The 19,933-nt window shown below is 43.3% G+C and overlaps 1 protein-coding gene across 2 annotated transcripts in view; it reads left to right on the plus strand.

Moving 5' to 3' along the window:
- Positions 1–1,240: 1,240 nt before the first annotated feature.
- The window catches only part of LOC124048999 (ephrin-A5b-like), a 61,323-nt gene continuing 42,630 nt past the window's right edge, over positions 1,241–19,933 (plus strand). For both annotated transcript variants that reach the window (XR_006841338.1, XM_046370259.1), the window contains exon 1: positions 1,241–2,322. Coding sequence is in view for 1 of the 2 variants with exons in the window: in XM_046370259.1 (XP_046226215.1) it covers positions 2,213–2,322 (110 nt within the window). In the remaining variant the exon portion in view is untranslated. The remainder of the gene's footprint in view (positions 2,323–19,933) is intronic.

The raw sequence follows: 19,933 nt of genomic DNA on the forward strand, positions 1-19,933 counted from the left end.
AAGTTCAAATCCCCGCACTGACAAGGTACAAATCTGTCATTCTGCCCCTGAACAGGCAGTTAACCCACTGTTCCTAGGCCGTCATTGAAAATAAGAATTTGTTCTTAACTGACTTGCCTAGTAAAATTTTAAAAAGAAAATGGTACTCAAGAGTTAATGATTGTTTTGAGGGTTAGGAATGTTGAGATATTCTTGATCCTGAACGATTAATGACTGCATACTGTTCTAGTTGACTATCCAGGCTTTGAGATGAGGTTCCTTCGTGGTACTGGTTATACTAGGAATTATCTTTGACACACCAGACCCTCCTGTGTCTAGCACTGCCTTAATGGACCTCATGCTGTCTCTCAGATGGCATGTTACTACAATAACAAGAAAATACCTTAACAATAGGCCCTACTACAGGCCTATGATGTTATACAGTTATACAATAGTCATCTTGATCAAATAATATAGAACACATATCAAATGCCTTTTGTTTACCTGGTCTATGATCTAATTACTTAATTTATAACCTACCTTTCTGCTATCCAGGAAGCGCTTCTCCTTATCTCCACTGCGGGGCGCCAATAAACATTGAAAGGCTAATGCATAAAGCATGTCAAGGGCGCAAACCGATAAGATGGCGAACCAGTCTGACAGGCTACAAAATCTACAAGACAGAAACATTTAAGCAAATGCCCTTGCCCAATGTTTGAATTTTGAATGCGTAGTAGGCAAACATTAACAAATATTTGGGTAAGTAATGCAGAGTGCACTGCGTTTACATCTTTATCAGAACTGTTCATTATTAGACACACAGTGGCATACCTCATGGAATTGAATAGGATCAAAAACTGTAGTAAATCAACTCCTGGAGCTCAATGGATGATACTAGACAGTCGTGGGCAATAGGGATTCAGTGGTTAGTTGTAGCATAATTTTCCACAATTCTGGATAATGCAAAACATTGTTGATTTCAAAATACTTTGTGTGCGTAAAGACAGAGTGGACCTCGGTGAAAGGTGTAAACCTGTAAACCAACATACAGAGCAGAGCTAATATCAGATCGTTCTTATCTCGTTTAGGATCCGTGGCCCTAATACCTAGTAGGTCTACCTTGTGAAATAAATGATCTGTCGCTTGAGGAAGCAGATGCACCTCCTCATGAGGAGGTAATGTTGTTTTTGTAAGCGAAACGCCCATCATTCACATTTCAAACCAATGAGACTGTGCGCAAGCCTGAAACCGTACCCGCGAACGCACAGTGGGGAAGCATGCATGGCGGAGCCGGCGCTGCGCTGACTTGGTTTTCTTCAGGCCGAACTATACGACTTTCCACCGAGCCTGCTTACATTTGCCTCGTTTTATGCGACACATCGAAGTATCTCCGTCCATGCTGAGGTTTTTATTAACTCGGTTTATGCCACGGCACATTTGAATGACTCCGGTCCGAGCAAGGAAAGAGCTGATCCTAGTTATCCAGCCGTGACAATCCAGCGACAACGCCGAAGACACGGACACAGATCCGAGGGAGGACAACGTCAAGGAAGACACGGAACTGTCTGTAGCGCACAGGTTCTTTGGAGTTACTTATTATTCCAAAGTTCTGGAACAATTGAACAGATTTATGCATGGACTACCCTGTTATTACCTTTAATATCAGCAATTATATAGCCGCGTAACCTATAGTTGCAGAAACTATTAGTGCGCAAATAAGAGTTGTTCCGAGATCATTATTCCTCATTGTGTTTAAAAGGCTATTCATGGTAGACCTACTGAAGGATACCTTTTTTAAGGCTCTAAATTCACGTGTATAATATTTGTGGCATTCCACATCTGCGGTTGAAGAGGATGCGCTTGTTGCTATGAATACATTATACGAGCATTGACTGAAATAATATTTATTTCAAACGGACCCTCAACTAATATTGCAGCAATTTTTTTTCACCTGATTGCAATTATTTTGTATTCCACAAAAAACTGATTGTGCTTTTCTAAAACTGAATGCAAATACTGAACTTTTTCCAAATGCCAATTCAAGCTTCAGCACAATAACTTCCTCGCGAAGTAATCCAATCAGTTCGTTATAACTAGAGAGGAATCAACTGAGATATAAGGCAATTATAATTTAAAAGCCTTCAGATGGGAATATCATTTCATTCTGTCTGTTCATTCGAATAATTCTATCGCGCGAGACGCTGCATCGAGAGGGACTTTGGCGCAGGTGGAAATGATCCTGTTCGTTTCCCTGGTGTTATGGATGTGTGCATATGGCCAAGAGCCGGCGTCCAAGGTGGTGTCCGACCGCTATGCCGTCTACTGGAACCGGACCAACCCCAGGTGAGTCTCGTGCGTAATCGCAAATTGTGTCAAGGACGGGCCACGGGTCACCAACTTCATGTGGCATCAACTTCATTGTTGACATAGGTTAGAGGTGGATGGCCCCTGGACCATATATGACATTTGTAACAGCATTTCATCATGATTCATTGTTCAATGGTCACTTGGCAATAGCCTATAAACATACATTTTATCGGCAATAATCTACAAAAATTGTATGTTGGGTGACATACATGTTATCTAAAAAAAACAACGCTTCTCATCAATAGTGTTTTATATCCTCTACTGTAAATACACCAGAATGATTATCCATAGATAATATTATCCTGGTTCTGCTGAATGCGCCGAAAAGGGTTTTCCTTGTAGGCATCCTTAGCTATAATTTTACTAATGGAAAATTACGTGTTTTATCTCTTTAATGAGATAAATCGAATGTTAGTGTGATAATTTAAGATATGTGTTGTTGTGGCGGATTGTTACCGCGTCCACTTTTAGTGCGTCGGCATTAGGAAAATTATTCTGTTCATTTCTGTTAGAATTCTCTGCGACTGTATCCCAGTGTCGATTAAACCAATGGCTGTACATATGAAGCGTTAAACATCTCAAATGTTTCCTTGAATGAAATTAAATAGTATCTGCCAGTTTGACTTGGAAAAATATAAGGCGTTTTGCTTATGACGCACATAAACTGCAAGCTTGTGTGTGCTTATAACATGTGATTGAAGCCTTCGCATGTCGTTCTACAATAAAATTCACAAAATATTTAGTAGTAGGTTAGGTTGCCATCTGCCGTTTCTATTTTATTATAATTAGTTAAAGTTGCCAATTAGTATGTTCACAAGGGTAAAGCAATGGCTTCATAATAGCTGGAATGACCCACTGTAATGAATGGACAGATGTGACTTCTATTTGACAGAGGTGCTAATTGTGAATTTCTAATCCCATCAACCCTACAGCTCTGGTAACTCAACAGTTATTCACACTGGATGACTTGCACCTTAGCAAATAGTTTGTAGAATGAGTGTATCACTTTGTTTTGTGTCATACTTAACACAGCACCACCATTGTACCTGATCAGATTTATCCTGACAGTTATAGTATCGACATGACTCCTCTAAAAAATTGGTTTTTACTTGGGACGAAGAAACTGGTCCTTTGGGGTGATTTGCATTGCACAGAGTCAACAGATGATGCTGTACTTGTTTTGTCTTTCTGTGGTAACTCTGAGGTAAAGTGGGTGCAATGAACTAGTTAGGAGACGGCAAGTAGCCTAGTGGTTAGAGCGTTGGGCCAATAACCGAAAGGTTGCTAGCTCGAATCCCCGAGCTGACTAGGTACAAATCTGTGGTTCTGCCCCTGAACAAGGCAGTTAACCCACTGTTCCTAGGCCATCATTGTAAATAAAAATAGGTTCTTAACTGACTTGCCTAGTTAAATTAAAAAGAAAGGGAACAGGTGAGATATAAACGCAAGTGTGGCGGCTCTTTTCCTGAAACAGATAACATCTTTGATATACTCCCATAGTGGCCTCAGCTCATTCCTATAGCTCCTGCCTAAAAAAAAAGGAAAAGCTTCCCAACTTCCCAAGTCCTGCTCCTCCGTTGCCATGCCCCCCGTCCCTGCTCCCCCCACACCCAGTGTGTGACAGACAATGAGGGGAACACAGAGGGGTATTTCAGCAGTGGCCCAGGCCCAGCGTGGTGCATGCTCCTGGGAGAGATACACACATGTTGAGGTCACACACTCTGCGGTAACCAAACTGGCCCTGGGATAACCATCACAGAGCGGCACAGAGGGGACTGTAGTTAGGGTTAAAGCTGGGGCAGAACCTACCTCTCCTCTGAGGCTCTGTGACGGCCATGCAACGGCTCCCTGCCTGGGTTTTGTCTGAGGAGAATAGCGCTCCTCGGGTAAATAAATAAGTAACTAAATGACTGTCTCCTTTTTCTTATTCAGGGGCCTAATCCAAACCCGACCCCGCAGTATAATGTAACCGTGCACCATGCAAAGACTCAGGGGCCCCTGGCCCTGCCGTATAATGTAACCATACTCTGTGTTAGACCTTGGGCCCCTGGCCCCTGCTGGGTAATGTAACCATACTCAGCCATCAGAGCTCGCAGCCTGCTGGGGTATAGTCACAACTTCCAGATGAGGCTTTTTTTATGACCACAGGAGAAAAACAGCACCCAATGCAGTAGTCCTGCAGTCCATACTCAGCCATTCATGAAATCCCCTACAGGGACTCTGAAATTGAAATGGGAAGTGACTCGTGAAAAATGGAAATGGTGAAGACATTTTCACGTATTTTATATTGTCTCAAACACATGTAGGTTGATAATGGTGTCAAGTTTGTTGCAAGCTTAATAAACATTATTCCTATTTTCCTCCCAAAACCTCAACATTCTGATGCACTTAGTTGATTCACTCAAACAGTGGGATTCAAAAGCAGTGGAGCAGGAGTTTAACTATGATGATGATTCAGTCATGCTTGGAGGTACAAATTCCTCAATTAGTGACAGTGAGGCGCTCAAGTCATTATAATCTCCTTAATTAAAAAAAATGAAGTGCTTGAATGACACACAATCTGGTTGAGGAGACATAAAACCACTGAGCCACAATGAATATTATAAGTGAGAGTGTTTGACTTGTTATTTGAAAATGATTTGATTTAAAGACAGCATCATTTGAAATGCCCATCTTTAAAATATGTGCTATATTAGTAGTAATTAGCTAAAGAAGACATAATATCATGTCTTTTAAGGATGGGAAGAGATGGGCTGCGGTGTCTTTGAATGGATGTTGGTTAACACAAATAAAGGTTAAATAAAAATAACCAAATAAAATACATACATGTGTGAATGCTGTGTAAATGTAGGTAATACAGGGTTGAGGGGCCACTCAGGCATTTTCTTCAGTAATACTCTGTTCATACATGTGTAATTAACAACAAGATGAGTAAATAAAGTAAATGATCGGCTTATTGCCCATTAATCAGTTGGCATTAGACAATTCCCCACCTGGCCTGTATTAAGTTTGATAGTTACTTCATTAAAACCGTCAGGCTCCATATGGGACACATGCACCTATCGCCGTGGCGAAGGTGTTTATTTGTTGCTGATAGGTGGGATCAGTGAAGAATCAGGGCTGAGTTCCGTCCCTAATCTTCCTGCTGTTTGTGTCTCCGATGCCATGGAAACCGATACCCTTCCTCATCAAAGAGCCTCATTGGGGTGGGACTAACGACCTGACAGCTGGGGAGAGGGATTCCAGCATTCTACAAGAGCACTGTCACCCCAGGGGCTGCAGTTTAAGCTCCGATAATGCCCCTCAATGCTTTCTACAACAGATGTGACATATTTCTGTTGAAGACAATCGAAATACTTTCATCTATTTGCCTTGTGGTCAACTACTCTGGTAGCTGTGGTAACTATCAAAAGTGATCAAAAGTGCTCGTCCTTTTCTGAGGAAATTGTTGGATGTAGTTATACTCTGATTTGATTCTGCAGTCCTTTAGCGGACACCTCAGAAATGTGAAAATGCCTCCGTGGCATCTCTTTCCACCTCATAACATCCTTGCCCTGACAGACACAGATAGTTCTCCACTGAGCGAAATGACCTTGGCCGTTTGCTTTCTCTATTCCGGCTCATTTTTAATCTCCACTTAAGAAACAATACACCATTTTTCAGTTTGTGGCAAGTTGATGTTGTGATAGTTTCCCAGTGGCATTGAGAGTTGCTCCGTCTGCATTGTTCAGAGTGTTTACCCTCGCTTTTCCCCCTCAGCCTTTTCTCGGCTCCCTGCTGCGTGGTTCCGCTTGGATTAAAAACGGACATATAAAAGCAGCCGAGTCCAAATATTGACTGGGTCTCAGGACCGCAGCCCTCTCCCAGCCCTGGCTCGGACAGTGTGAAAGGACACTATTGTTCCTATCGTACTCAGCGGCCCATGGCCAGCATGCTCTTAGAGAGAGACAAACAGAAAGAGGGAGGAGAGGTGAGTGGCAGAGAGAGAGAGGTAGTTGTGACGGACTATTGTGAGGGTGAATATGTTACAAGGCGAAGGGGAAGGGGCACACAGTCACAGGGTTAACAGAAGCTTCCGGAGAGGGGTCACAGGGTTACACAGGGAAACAGTGGCCATGCCATGGGTCCCCTGCATGAGGTCAAAACCCGTATTTCCACCCCTGCCCCGGCTTAGCCTGCTGATGGAGACAGGCATGTTGCAGCCATCTTCTCAGGGATGTCTTGGCGTCAGAGAGTGAGGTGATATATTCTGGCCCTCTGTGAAGAGGAAGATAGTCCTCCTGTGGAGAAAGCAAGGTCCACTGTTCTGCGACCCTGCACGCAGAGAGAGGTGCCTTGCCTCTGTTGCTCTTTTCAAACTAACAAGGCTGCCTCTGTTTGACTGACAGCAACTAAAGTCGGTGTCTTGTTGGTGAACATTTATTGTGTTTACTGTGTGTAGGTAAGGATTTCTTTGTTACCTTACAGCAACACTCAATATTCATAGCGCCACACAATTAATCCTTTGGATTTGGATATAAGGTGTTTGCCATGCTGTTTCTGTTAAGATTTGTATAGATCACATTCTCAGCAGCTTCTGTAAACTTGTTTTCAGTTAATTCTCGATCGGTGTTATAGCTCAGCAAGTCGGCATCCTCCATTTCATATGCGCGGGTCAGTCAATGGATTAGAGCCAACCCTCCAGTCCCTAATCTCCAAGTCTCACTCCAGCGCTCCAAGGTTCACTTTTCTGCCGTTTCTTAAGGTTTAACTCTCGACTGGGCTTTTTGTGTGCTGTTTAAATGTGAGTGGTGAAATGGCATCCCTGTGTCTTTGTAGGCACCGGTGACGGTATTAGCAGAGAGGCTCTAAGGGGCTTAAGAGGTCAGTCTCCCTTTGTGTGGAGACACAAAACACTTCCTGTGGGACCCTTCACCCTGCTCTGTTCTTCCCCCAGAAAGCCAGGGCCTGCCTGACCATTCACATTAATCAGGGCCAGCCCCTAATGACTGCAGTAAAGCCTCTGGAACTGCTGCTAAAAGGCCTCCTGACTGACTGACTGACTGACAGACAGACAGACAGACAGACAGACAGACAGACAGACAGACAGACAGACAGACAGACAGACAGACAGACAGACAGACAGACAGACAGACAGACAGACAGACAGACAGACAGACAGACAGACAGACAGACAGACAGACAGACAGACAGTATAGCGGTGGCCTGGGAAGGCTGCTGTATTGACGGCCTCTATGCACCACACTCTCTATCAGTGTGTTGAGTGGCTATCTGCAGAACAAGCCCATGAAAGATAACTTTATACAGCAGGCCAAGGCAAAGATAATGAAAATGGACTCCACAAAGAAAGTGTAAGGTCTGAACACTTTAAACTGCAGTTAGCTGTATTATCGACTGCGTGCCTCCTATTACAGAACATTCCCTAAGATAAAGGAAATGAAGGCTGTATGTTGCACTGCAGGTTTCAAATGGATCAAATAAATGGATAGAACAAATTGGCTGAGTAATAATAATAATAATAATAATAATATATGCCATTTAGCAGACGCTTTTATCCAAAGCGACTTACAGTCATGTGTGCATACATTCTACGTATGGGTGGTCCCGGGGATCGAACCCACTACCCTGGCGTTACAAGCGCCATGCTCTACCAACTGAGCTACAGAAGGACCACTAGATTACAATTCAGGGGAAGATGGATAGAGAGAGAGAGAGAAGCAGAAAGAGAATTGGAATGATCTCCTCTGTGTTCCGTCTCCTCTCCCTCTGAGCACAGCAGTTCTCTCTGCAGCTGGAGTACCTAGAGCCAGGTTAGTCAGAGATGACTGGTTCATCCTCTGTCTTTAGTTAGTAATGATTGTTGTAAGTAGTGCTCAGTCTGAGATAGCTCCAGAAGGGTGTGGTCAGCCATGACGGCTGTTTTAGTGTTGCTGGAATCTCCCCAGTTCTACTGATGGGGAGGGACGATGGCAGGGCTGTCTCTCCAGTCTATGGCACACAAGTGGCACCAATCAAGCATATTGGCACGCGGAGCTGTATATAGACCCCAGTATAATCTATTCAAAATGAATCCAAATTGAAAGGAAAGTATGCACGATGTAAAACAAATGTGACGGTACAGCCAAGCATCCGTGAAATGCTTCTGGAACTTCATTTGGTTCAATGTGGCTTTTGAAATGACGGAAAAAGATAATATCCCTCTCCATGAGGCAATGTTTCCCTGTGTCATTGGTGGCAAACTTTTGGAGAGGAAAAAATACCTTTTGCTTCTACAGAATTTCTACTGTGATTGCATCAGACTTTTCCAATCATGATTTTTTAAAACCAGAGTAGATGAAGAGTAGATGTTTTTTTAAATTGACATTATGTATAAGACTCAAAAAAGAAACCTGATGATAGTGTTACGTTCCCCAGCAAGAAAACCCAAAAATGGCACTCAAACAGAAGGTGGAACTAACAAAGAGTCACGGACCAACAACCAAAACAAAACAGGTGTGGTTTTAGGAGGGGTTCTGATGGGAGTGTCCGCTGAAAGTTGACTAGCAACAATAAGTGGAATCTAAGACCCACCATGGGCGCCAACCAAATTTGCCCAAGGAGAAGGAAACAAAAGAAAAACCCACACCAAATGTAAAGACAGGAAACAAACCAAAAAGGTGGAGCAAAACAACATCAGGGAAATCAGACAAAGGAATGTTTTTCTATAAATAAAAATAGGGAGCACCTCCACATCCATCAAGACACCTGGGGCACTGGGCCAGCCACTCTGAGATAGCACCTGGGCCAGCACAGGTGAATCACCTTCCCACTAACAAGATGGCAACCAACACAGGTGTAACACATACTGACTAACGAGGTGACACCAATCGGTGAGCCCTATGTGCTGAAGAGCTATACATGCTAAAGTCCAAACCTAAATAGAAAAACCAAAGCAGGTAATAATATCTTTACATTTATCAATGTTCTTATCCAGAACAATTTACAGGAGCAATTAGGATTAAGTGCCTTGCTCAAGGTCACATCAACAGATTATTCACCTAGGTGGCTCAGGGATTCAAACCAGCAACCTTTCAGTTACTGGCCCAACGCTCTTAACCCCTAGACCACCTGCCACCCCCTTGTAGCATCATTTTCCATAGCATTCCAGAACATGTCTAGGGTGTTGTCAGTGTATGCCGTAATCTTTAGCATAGTTGTGTCATTTCAGGCACCCGTGGACAAATTAGGTAAAGTGCATTGCTAATGTGATTTTTTTTAGTCAATACAAAAACCACAAGTGACATTTAGATGTGTGGAAAGAACAGTGTTATTTTCATGAACTTGTTGTCACTTTGCGGGACTTTTAGTGTGGCTTACTGGCCCATGGAGACAGAGGGAGTTTCCTCCTGTTGGATTTGAGCATGCTTGGTGCTTTGGGACCCTGAAATATTAAAAAGCTGTTTGCGATCTGACAGTAGAGCCTGGACACGCAACCAGAAGAAATCCAGGTCAGGACCACCGTGACTTTAATGCAGGGGTCGACATTTAGTCTCACTCCATCTTTCATACATGGTTTCTCACCCCCCATGTTTCTTTGAAGTTAATAAGCAACTTCGATGAAATCATATGATTTTGCCATCACCCTAAGTTAAGCACTGTTGATTGAAATCTCAGACTGCTAGGATTTGTTCTGTCTTCATAGGCGTGGCTCTCTTCTCTTGCCTGACTTTCAGCTGTGTCTTGTGACAGGGGGGGAAGCAAAGACCGCCATTTCCCTCCAAATCAGACTCCATTTTGTTTCCAAGAAACAAAAGTCGGTTGAAAATCCTGGGACCCTTAAGTGAACAGGCTCCACCCCGTGTTGAATTCAACATGAAGATACATAGGACACAATGAACAGCTTTAGATATGATAAAACTACATTTTTATATTGCAATTTTAATGCATTGCTTTACAACATTAATTTACAGTGAAATTGAATCTTGGGGTAAAGGGGGTTAGGGGCTGTGAGGAGGGGGTCAACAAAATGACGCAAACCAGGGGTCTCGCTCAGCCATAAGTCAATGTTCGAGGCGACATGGTCATTGCTTGGCTGTGTTTGTGTCATAGGCACGTTGTGTTTGTGCCCTAGCTAGCCTAGCTTGCCTAGCCGTATCTATGCCATGGCTGCTTGTGCCCTAGCTGAGCTGGCGGCCTGGCACCCATATCACTCTTCGTGGCAACACAGTGGGAACACGCAGGCAGACGCTGGCAGCGCCTGGGCTGATGATCTCCCTTTATGTCTTTGCTCCGCCAGGGCCCTCAGTTATTCTAGTGCATAATTGATGGAGGAGTTAGAATAGCAGAAGTAATGCGATGAGAGGGTGCAGCCAGGCGGAGCGAGGGATCGCGTGCGTGGGGCTGCAAACATTGGAGGGGACGACGAGAGGGCATCTGGAGTAACAGGTCCCTGCGCTTTGGCACGCAGAGTCAACACAAAATGTCATCCCCCAGCCAATCACAGCTCAGCGTCTCCCCCCCAATAAGATGTCTACGCTGAAGCAGAATACTATGTTCCCCATGAATCAGACAACCGACCGCAGTTATTAGTCCGCAGTCTGCAGATTATGTGCTAGGATATTAATAGGTTTTATTAGCCCTTTCTCAGACTAAATTCAACTGAGGCAGAAAATGACTAGCATTGCATTTGTTACATAAAATGTGTTATAATTGAAGTAATTTAACATTTTAGTGGTCATTTGAATAGGCCTGGACTGTGGTATTTATGTGGTACGTTGAGTCACAAGGCATTCTTTCCAACATCTTTGTTCCCTCATCACGTAGTTAGTAGATGTAGCAGTGACAGGGTGTATATCACACCTAGACAAGGAACTACAAAGAGACACTAATGGGCAAACAACCCTCTGTTGTCTGTTAAACAAAGAGGCCAGGTCGCAGATTACCTGTCCCGTCCCTCTTCAAAGCAGCCAACTACCTTTCACGACAAAAAACCTGCAATAAAAGCTGCAGGACTTCACCTGAAACCCATCTGAAATACCCATGTTCCTGGTATCGCTATACCAGGGGACAGACAAGAGAGAACAGATGTGCCAGATAGATGTATGAGAGAATTACAATTATGTTCTATACATTTTTATAAAAAAGAATGTAGTCATTTTTCATCCGGCTGCACATTTTTCTTATCAACAAACAAGCGTTCGGTTTCGATTGATAAATTAACGTATCTTTTAATATTAAAAAAGTAGTTAGTAGTTAGAAATTGATAGCAATTGAATTTCCATCAAAATGTCATTTGAATATGAACAATAGTGATCTAACAAGGCAATTATATTTAGTTGTGTTTATTAAATCCTAACATCTATTTGATGGAATCAATTCATCAGACCTGCAAGCAATGTACTGTATATTTATTACTGCATATTTTAAGAAATGTTACTTAGATTCTCAGGGGATTGTATATTATAGCACTTTCTTAGAGTTTAAAAAATACTTTTTATATTTCAGTTATGAACTCTGAGCCATGCTATGGTTTGGCCAGTTACAGTATTCCATAATAACTCAATGGGCAGGTCTGTCTGGAGACAGAAATATTACCGCTCTGCCATAAAGACTTCCGATGTAAACCTAAGCAGTGAGCACACTCCGGAAAAAATAAACCATCTTTATGAGCAGGATTTTATGATCTTAATGACCAAAGCCCAGGCCCAATGGCCTTTAAGTGCACTTCTGGACAGAGATTTTTAGGGCCAGACATGGACCAACCCAGATAGTGCTTATAGAATGATACTACTAGTGGGATTTACCACAATTGATGGTTTTCATATGTTGGTCATCACATTTTCTGAGGAAAATATGCCAATATCAAGGTTTGCACTCGGTATACGACATTTGGCTGAAGCATAAACTAAATTTAGGCATACACTAAAGCGAAGAAAAAAATACGAAAGAAAAATTATTGGACTGTGATATATTTCAACAATTACATTCCCCAAAAATATAAGTACTATTTTTTATTATAAACTAACGGATTTAAAAAAAGAGAAAGATAACTTTATGCAACCATTTTAAATATAGTTCACAATTATAAATTTTTATATACATTTAAAATGTATTTAAATGACAGAGTATTCATTAAGGAAGATACTGATGACATTGTATTGGTAACATACATTTTTATAAGTGTCTTGTGGTGGGTATAAATAAAATTAAATGTACATTTGACCCCAGGCAAAATGTTACAAAAGTGGACAATACAAAACATTACCTTTGAATTGTTTTAAAGACTTTATATCAATGATATATAACATTTTATAAATAAGAATTTGCCTAGTTAAATAAAGGTTAAATAAAAAAGGTAATAAAATAAATAAAAATGATTTAATTTTGATTCCCATGCTGAGTTAGTTATTTGCTAAGTTGTGTAAAGGAGGCCCTAATCAGATATTGTGGAATGATTATATACCACAGTCATGTGAATGGTGCATTTGAAATGTAATTGTTATTTATCTCTCAGTTTAAGAGAAAAATGTAGTTTTAGAAATAGGAAGTTGGCATTTCAGTGCTTGAATGGACCGTGGTACCAACCACGGGTGTTTTGTGACGGCTTCTACTTTATTTACTACTAAAAAGAGAATTGATTGAAAATGCCCCTGGTCTGTTAGGTGCTGAAGTCTTGTGACTGCTACTTTGGTCAGTCACATGGTCCAACACAGAGGTTCTGTTAGTGAGGTCTAGACACGCGATACACAAGGGGCCAAATAAGTGCACCGGCTAACACGTCACACACATTTACCATCCACCAACCAAGCTACTACAGTATGACGGAGGCAGGCTCATTTGACATTTTGCCCAGCAACCCAGTAACATGGTAGGAAATATAGTAGGCAGACCTAATATTGCTGGTTACAATTCTCCTTTGCTATTAGTTAAAGATTTACCATCTCCAACTGATTTTTTTCTCAATTGTTCAGGGAAATATTGAGATATTTGAGATATAGCCTTATATATCAAGGCTTTATATATAATAGATTTAGATAATTTTGTTAATAATTTTGGTGTTCAGTTTCAGCTGACAGTGTGGCTTGCAGTGCTTGCCTGTGCTGGTCTAATGGGCTCCTCCATTTGGTTACCATTGTTCCTGTAATTTAAATCCCAGAGTATTTATTTTTCACATCCTCGAAACTAGTGTAAGGGATAGGAATTATGCAAATTGAAGCCCAAAGACAATGGAAGTGGGAGGTGTGATCAGCCAGAAACTCACCAATAAGGTTTAAGCCAGAACCTGCCACAGCCAATGAGGCGTAGAGGAGCTGCATTTTCATTGGAAGATCAGCCCTGATTACCAAAACTGTGGCAGATACATTGGGGTGTGAATTGTGTTCCATCTGTACCCATGCCTGATTGGAGGCAGGACATTAATGCACTGTTGGATTTTTGCTGCATGATAGTGAGAGTTTATTTTGGGGCATATAACCACTGAAAGGCATGGAGCAATCATTTTAAATCAGTATCCGCAGCATTGTGTCCATGCCGCATGGTAACCATGTGCTTTGGCACACACACACACACGCACATGCACACACACACAGCTGCCCTCACTTAGCCCAAGAAATCTGGTGTAAATGTGAGACAGTTATAGAAAACAGGTTCCCAACCACCCATGCTCTCTCTCAGGTTTTTCTCACTTTCTTTCCTTTACCCCTTTCTTTCTAATTAATTATATGTATCCCTATCTCTCCATATCTCTCTCCCCCTTTTCTTTTACTGTCTCTCCATCTCTCCCTCCTCTCCCCTCCTCTCCCGGGTGTCCAGATGTCTGTCACATACTGTATGCTGACTCCCACTCCTGGGCTGATATCAGATATGAAGAGGGGATAAGATGTCTCAGACTTCACAGCCTTCCTCCCCCACCCCTCAAAGCTCCACCCCTCAACTCTCCACCCCTCAACCCTCCACCTCCGATCCAGCTGGAATGGCTATAGTTCACATCTGATGTCATTTCTTCCCTCTGTATGTGACCCCACAGGACTGATAGTATGCATTGTATGGCCATCACACATAGACATTTTCCCAACTTGTATGCCATTACTCTCCCCCCCATCCCATTACTCACGTCTGACAAAGAGAAATGCGCTTCATCATACCCTGACTCCCATTACCTCCCCACCAATGTTTTCTTGTTGTCTTTTGTTACGGTTCAGAATGGAGTTGATGCGTGTGAAAGTGAACGTGATATCTCCAGTCCAAATGTTCATTATTTGTCTCCATTTTTCATGGGGAGAGTTAAAAGTCACTTATTTGTAAGGAGGAAGAAAGAGTTTCTCTCTAACCTCATGGTTGTGGTGAAATGTCAGGGGCCTGAGGTTGGCTGCTCGGGTGTGGCCACACCCAGTGGGCTGTAGAACTATGGAACCCTCCCTGAGCCTGTCTGAAAATGGATTTGAGATTTTAGCTTAGACATTTTTAGCACTTTAAATTTGTTGTATTTATTTAAAATGTTGTTTTCTTATTGTACCAGCAAAGTAATGTAGTGTTTTTAATCACAACTGTTATTAAGAACCTGTAAAAATGCTGAAAGACCAATAAACTAAACTTGAAAAGGTCAGGACTACAGAGGATAGCTAGGGCCTCTGCTGGAGAGACTTTGCTACGGAAACTTACAGAACTATGTGGAAGTGCTGCTTTTTGCACTGTATTATGCATCATCCCTCTCCACCTTATGTGTCAGAGACTGACTCTCTAGTGAGGTGTTGACCAGCACTGAATATATCCCTTCCCTCGACAAACTGATCTCAGATCATCCCAGATCATTCTGAGATAATTGCTCGTACTACCAATATACATCAGAGGACTGTACTGCAGCAGCAGCATGGTGAGCAGAACAGGCATTGGCGAGGCCGCCCGTGCTGAACAGAGGGGGCCTTCCTACCACAGCGCTCCAATTAGAGAGTTCACAAACAGATGACATAATGGCCCGGAGGAGCCTGCTGTCTTTCAGGTGCTAATTGAAACAGGCTGTGTTTGCCAGAGAGCTCATCCCAACTAGCAAATGCTAATGTACTCTCTCTGGCCACATTCCTTCTCCCAAGCCCAGGGACTTCACTCACATCCCACAGCACCGTAATGGTGTTTTTAGAGTACATATGCTAACTGTGTGATATCCAATAGGTTATGTTAATCCGATGTAATTATGACACCAGTCCACTGATGCAGCACTCCCCTGGGGCTGGTCGGAGCACTGAGCAGTATAGTCTCCCCCGTGACAACCTTGTCTCGTTAGCAAGGAATGTGGAAATAGCAGCACTTTACTAAACCAAACCTTCATGGGAAAATCTGGTTCTGTAGGGAGAAAACTGTTAATGGATTAAGTGGCCACTCCTTTTCCCAGTGAGGGGCTGTTTTGTAGGCCCATACCGTTCATTCACATATGGTCCTCCGTACTGGGGACGCTAATAGGCATGGCTAGCATAGCCTCTCAGCTTTAGACCCAGTTCCCTGGCCCTAACTTCCAGCTTTCCCCCTCGTTCTATTCATCTCCGCGGCCCGGCATTCTTGTTGGGTTTTTTAAGTGTGTTCACTTTGGCGGCCGATGAAAGGAACCAGGGAACATGGGACTTAAATCACTTAATGAGGGGAGACAGGCAGCGCTTTTGTCCAAGTTGTACTTGAGCTGCGTCCAGCCAAAGGCCTCTAACGGGGTCTGACACCTTTCTCAGTGGCACGGCCTGTATGTTTCAGCACATCGCCAAGGGGCTACAATCCCACTCCACTCCGATGTATGGAAGTGTACACCACAGCATTTATTTGGATTTCTATATCACATCACTCTGTTTATTTAGCTTGTCATTCTGTCATATTAGCATAAGCAGCAGCAGTACATGTGTCTGAGGGAAGGAAACAGGGGAGAACGCCCACTCTCACTGAATCCACTGTATGTAGTTCAAGGCCGACTGTGGTTCAGCAGGCATTGTTAGCAGTAAACAGGGTCCCCCATTATAGACGGGTTGGTTGTTTAGCAACAAGACTAACACGCGCACAACTATCAGGCAAAACAGACAGGGTTGGCTTAGATTGTTGATAATATGTCAACTATATTTAGTCCAATGTTTATTGAAAAGAAATAAAGTTGCACAATGAGCTCTTGTCTCTCAAATACATCATTCCAGTTGCTGGTTAGCTAGCTGGCAATAATTTATTTTGCCATATTAGCATAGATGTGACATCAGTCAAACACCTTAAAACAAGACATGGTGTCAAGAACAAGATCCAACAAGCTGAAACGAGCCCCTTACGATTCACCACATGGCCGTTTCTTGTCATTGTTGCTTGCTAGCTATATGGCCATCCAGAAACATACCAACACATGGCCTTCTGCCCCTTTGACACATCGTTTTAGTGAATATGGAAAAATTGCAATCTTTGTGGTCAATCATGTCAATAAAAAAAGGTTTTGAAGACAATCATGCTACCAATAATTGTTTCTAATACACCAGATGTATTTCCTTGAACCGATTATTTAAAAATCACTGAGGATAATTGAGTTGCTAATGGCAGCCTGCAGTACCCCGGTTGGCCTTTAACTTGAGTAACTTGAATTACAATGAGAGGGTGCTGTCCTGAGCTAGTCTGCAATGTCACTTCCTGGAGTAGCTCAAACTGCGCATTTTATGCCTCCATGAGACGCCACTGAGTCTTCACATAGGAATATATGGTGTCACATGATCGATGGCTTTGTCCATTCATTGGAAGGAACCCAGTGTAGGGGCAGGGTCGCTCCGTGTGGGCTTGTGGCCTTACTGTGGAGTAAACAGGCATGAGTTGCCAGCTCAGTACCATTGTGGAGCAGGATAAATAAACAGCCAGTGTCGCTATGACTGATTGGGATCGGATGCCAGAGAGGGATGTAGCAGAGTCCACAACCGCTCCAACCAGTTCCGACTTTTTCACACACTGAGGAAATCCCACCTCTCTCTCTCCCTCTCGCTCTCTCTCACTCTCTCTTCCGCACTACTGTCCTGTCCTCATGTCTTCCTCTCACCCTCATTCCCTAGATCTCTCTCTCTCTCTCTCTCTCTCTCTCTCTCTCTCTCTCTCTCTCTCTCTCTCTCTCTCTCTCTCTCTCTCTCTCTTGCTCTCTCACTTGGTCAGTCCTGTTTTCTGTCTTGTATTCCTCCTTTTATCTTTCCAGTTCAATATTTCACTCCATCACTCTCACCACAATCCCCATCACTTCTTCTAAAATTTCCTGACCCTGCTCAGTTAGTTTTTATGTTTCAGAACTAGGACTGATGCTTACAGATTACATTTATGCAGAGCCTCAGTCACACACACACACACACAGGCAGATGAAATGTAAGTATCTGCAGCGGTGGCGATGGCGATGGCAGTTATGATATTATTTAGGAACTTGAGTGTGGCTGAGGTGCACCTATGACCAGCTCGGAAACCAGATTGCATAGCAGAGAAGGTACGGTGGGATTCGAAATGGTCAGTGATCTGTTTGTTAACTTGGCTTTCAAACAGTGCCCCCCCCCCTTTTTGAAGAGGGGTATGACCGCTGCAGCTTTCCAATCTTTGGGAATCTCAGACGATACAAAAGAGAGGTTGAACAGGCTAATAATAGGGGTTGCAACAATTGCGGCAGATAATTTTAGAAAGAGAGGGTCCAGATTGTCTAGCCCAACTGATTTGTAGGGGTCCAGATTTTGCAGCTTTTTCAGAACATCAGCTATCTGGATTTGGGTGAAGGAGAAATGAGGGAGGCTTGGGCAAATTGCTGCGGGGGGTGCAGAGCTGTTGACCGGGGTAGGGATAATCAGGTGGAAACCATGGCCAGCCGTAGAAAAATCAATTTTGAAATTCTCGATTATCGTAGATTTATTGGTGGTAACAGTGTTTGTTTGCCTCAGTGCAGTTTTTTTCTCCCTAATTTCGTGGTATCCAATTGTTTAGTAGTTACTATCTTGTCTCATCGCTACAACTGATGATGAGGAGTGGTTGTTTGACCGCGGACCCATTACGGACGCAGGCAATGAGGCAGGAATCGCTGAGATCTTGGTTGAAGACAGCAGAGGTGTATTTAGAGGGCAGGTTGGTCAGGATGATGTCTACGAGGGTGCCCGTGTTTACAGATTTAGGGTTGTACCTGGTAGGTTCCATGATAATTTGTGTGAGATTGAGGGCATCAATCTTAGATTGTAGGACAGCCGGGGTGTTAAGCATATCCCAGTTCACCTAACAGTACTGTTTTTGGTGGCCTTCCAAAGCCATGATTCAGACACGGCTAGGACATCAGGGTTGATGGAGTGTGCTAAAGCAGTGAATCAAACAAACTTAGGGAGGAAGCTTTCTGTACAGCACTTTGAGACATCAGCTGTTGTAACCCTAACCCTTTATAAATACATTTGATTGATTTATTCTGATGTTAACATGCATGAAACCAAGGATTTTACGGTTACAGAAATCAACAAATGATAGCTCCTGTGGAATAGGAGTGGAACTGGGGGCTACAGGGCCTGGGTTAAACTCTACATCACCAGAGGAACTGAAGAGGAGTAGGATAAGGGTACGGCTAAAGGCTATAAGAACTGGTCGTCTAGTGCGTTGGGGACAGAGAATAAAAGGAGCAGATTTCTGGGCATGGTAGAATAGATTCAAGGCATAATGTACAGACAAGGGTATGGTAGGATGTGAGTACGGTGGAGTTAAACCTAGGCGTTGAGTGACGATAAGAGAGGTTTCGTCTCTGGACAAGTTAAGCCAGGTGAGGTCTCCGCATGTGTGTGGGGTGGGACGGAAGAGCTATCTAAGGCATTTGGAATGGGACTGAAGGCTCTACAGTGAAATAAAAAGTAAAAACTAGCCAAGACAGCAGTAGACAAGGCATGTTGACATTAGAGAGAGGCATAAAGCAATCAGAGGTTTTGATCAGCAGAGCTAAGACAACAACAGGTAAATGGCGATGAATGGACAGAGCGGGTCAGTTAGGTACATACAGGACCTGAGTTCGAGGCTGGGGCCGACAGGTAAACAAAATGAGGTACTGTGTTATTGAAACAGTCCAGGGGGCATCAGCTGTGTAGCCGAGTGATCATAGGGTTAAAAGAGCAGCAATAGGTGAGTCAGGGTGCTGTTCGGTATTCACTACTATGCTAGGTGAGCAAGGGACACAGTGTTCAGAAAAGCTGGCGGGCTGGGGCTAGTACCTGGTTCTTCGGCGACATCGTAACAGAAAAGCCTGTTGAGACCACATCAGGCGATCACGTCGGCAGTCCAGTCGTGATGGTTCGGCGGGGCTCCGTGTGGACAATAAAGGGTCCAGGCCAATTGTCAAAGGAGGTATTGTAGCCCTAGAATTAGCAGGTATATGGGCCTAGCTAGAGACTAGCTCAAGGCTAGCTGGTGCTTGCTTCGGGACAGAGGCGTTAGCTAACAGTATCCAATCGTTTGCAGATAGCTAGCTGCGATGAGCCTGTGTAATGATCCAGAGCGGCAGGAATCCGGGGATATGGTAGAGAGAAGCAGTCCGATATGCTCTGGTTTGATTTTGCCCTGTGCAGACTGCCAGGTGTTGTCCGAGCTAAGGCTGGCTGATGACAGGAAAAAATGT

This window comes from Oncorhynchus gorbuscha, linkage group LG11 (genome assembly GCF_021184085.1).
Source record: "Oncorhynchus gorbuscha isolate QuinsamMale2020 ecotype Even-year linkage group LG11, OgorEven_v1.0, whole genome shotgun sequence".
NCBI lineage: Eukaryota > Metazoa > Chordata > Actinopteri > Salmoniformes > Salmonidae > Oncorhynchus > Oncorhynchus gorbuscha.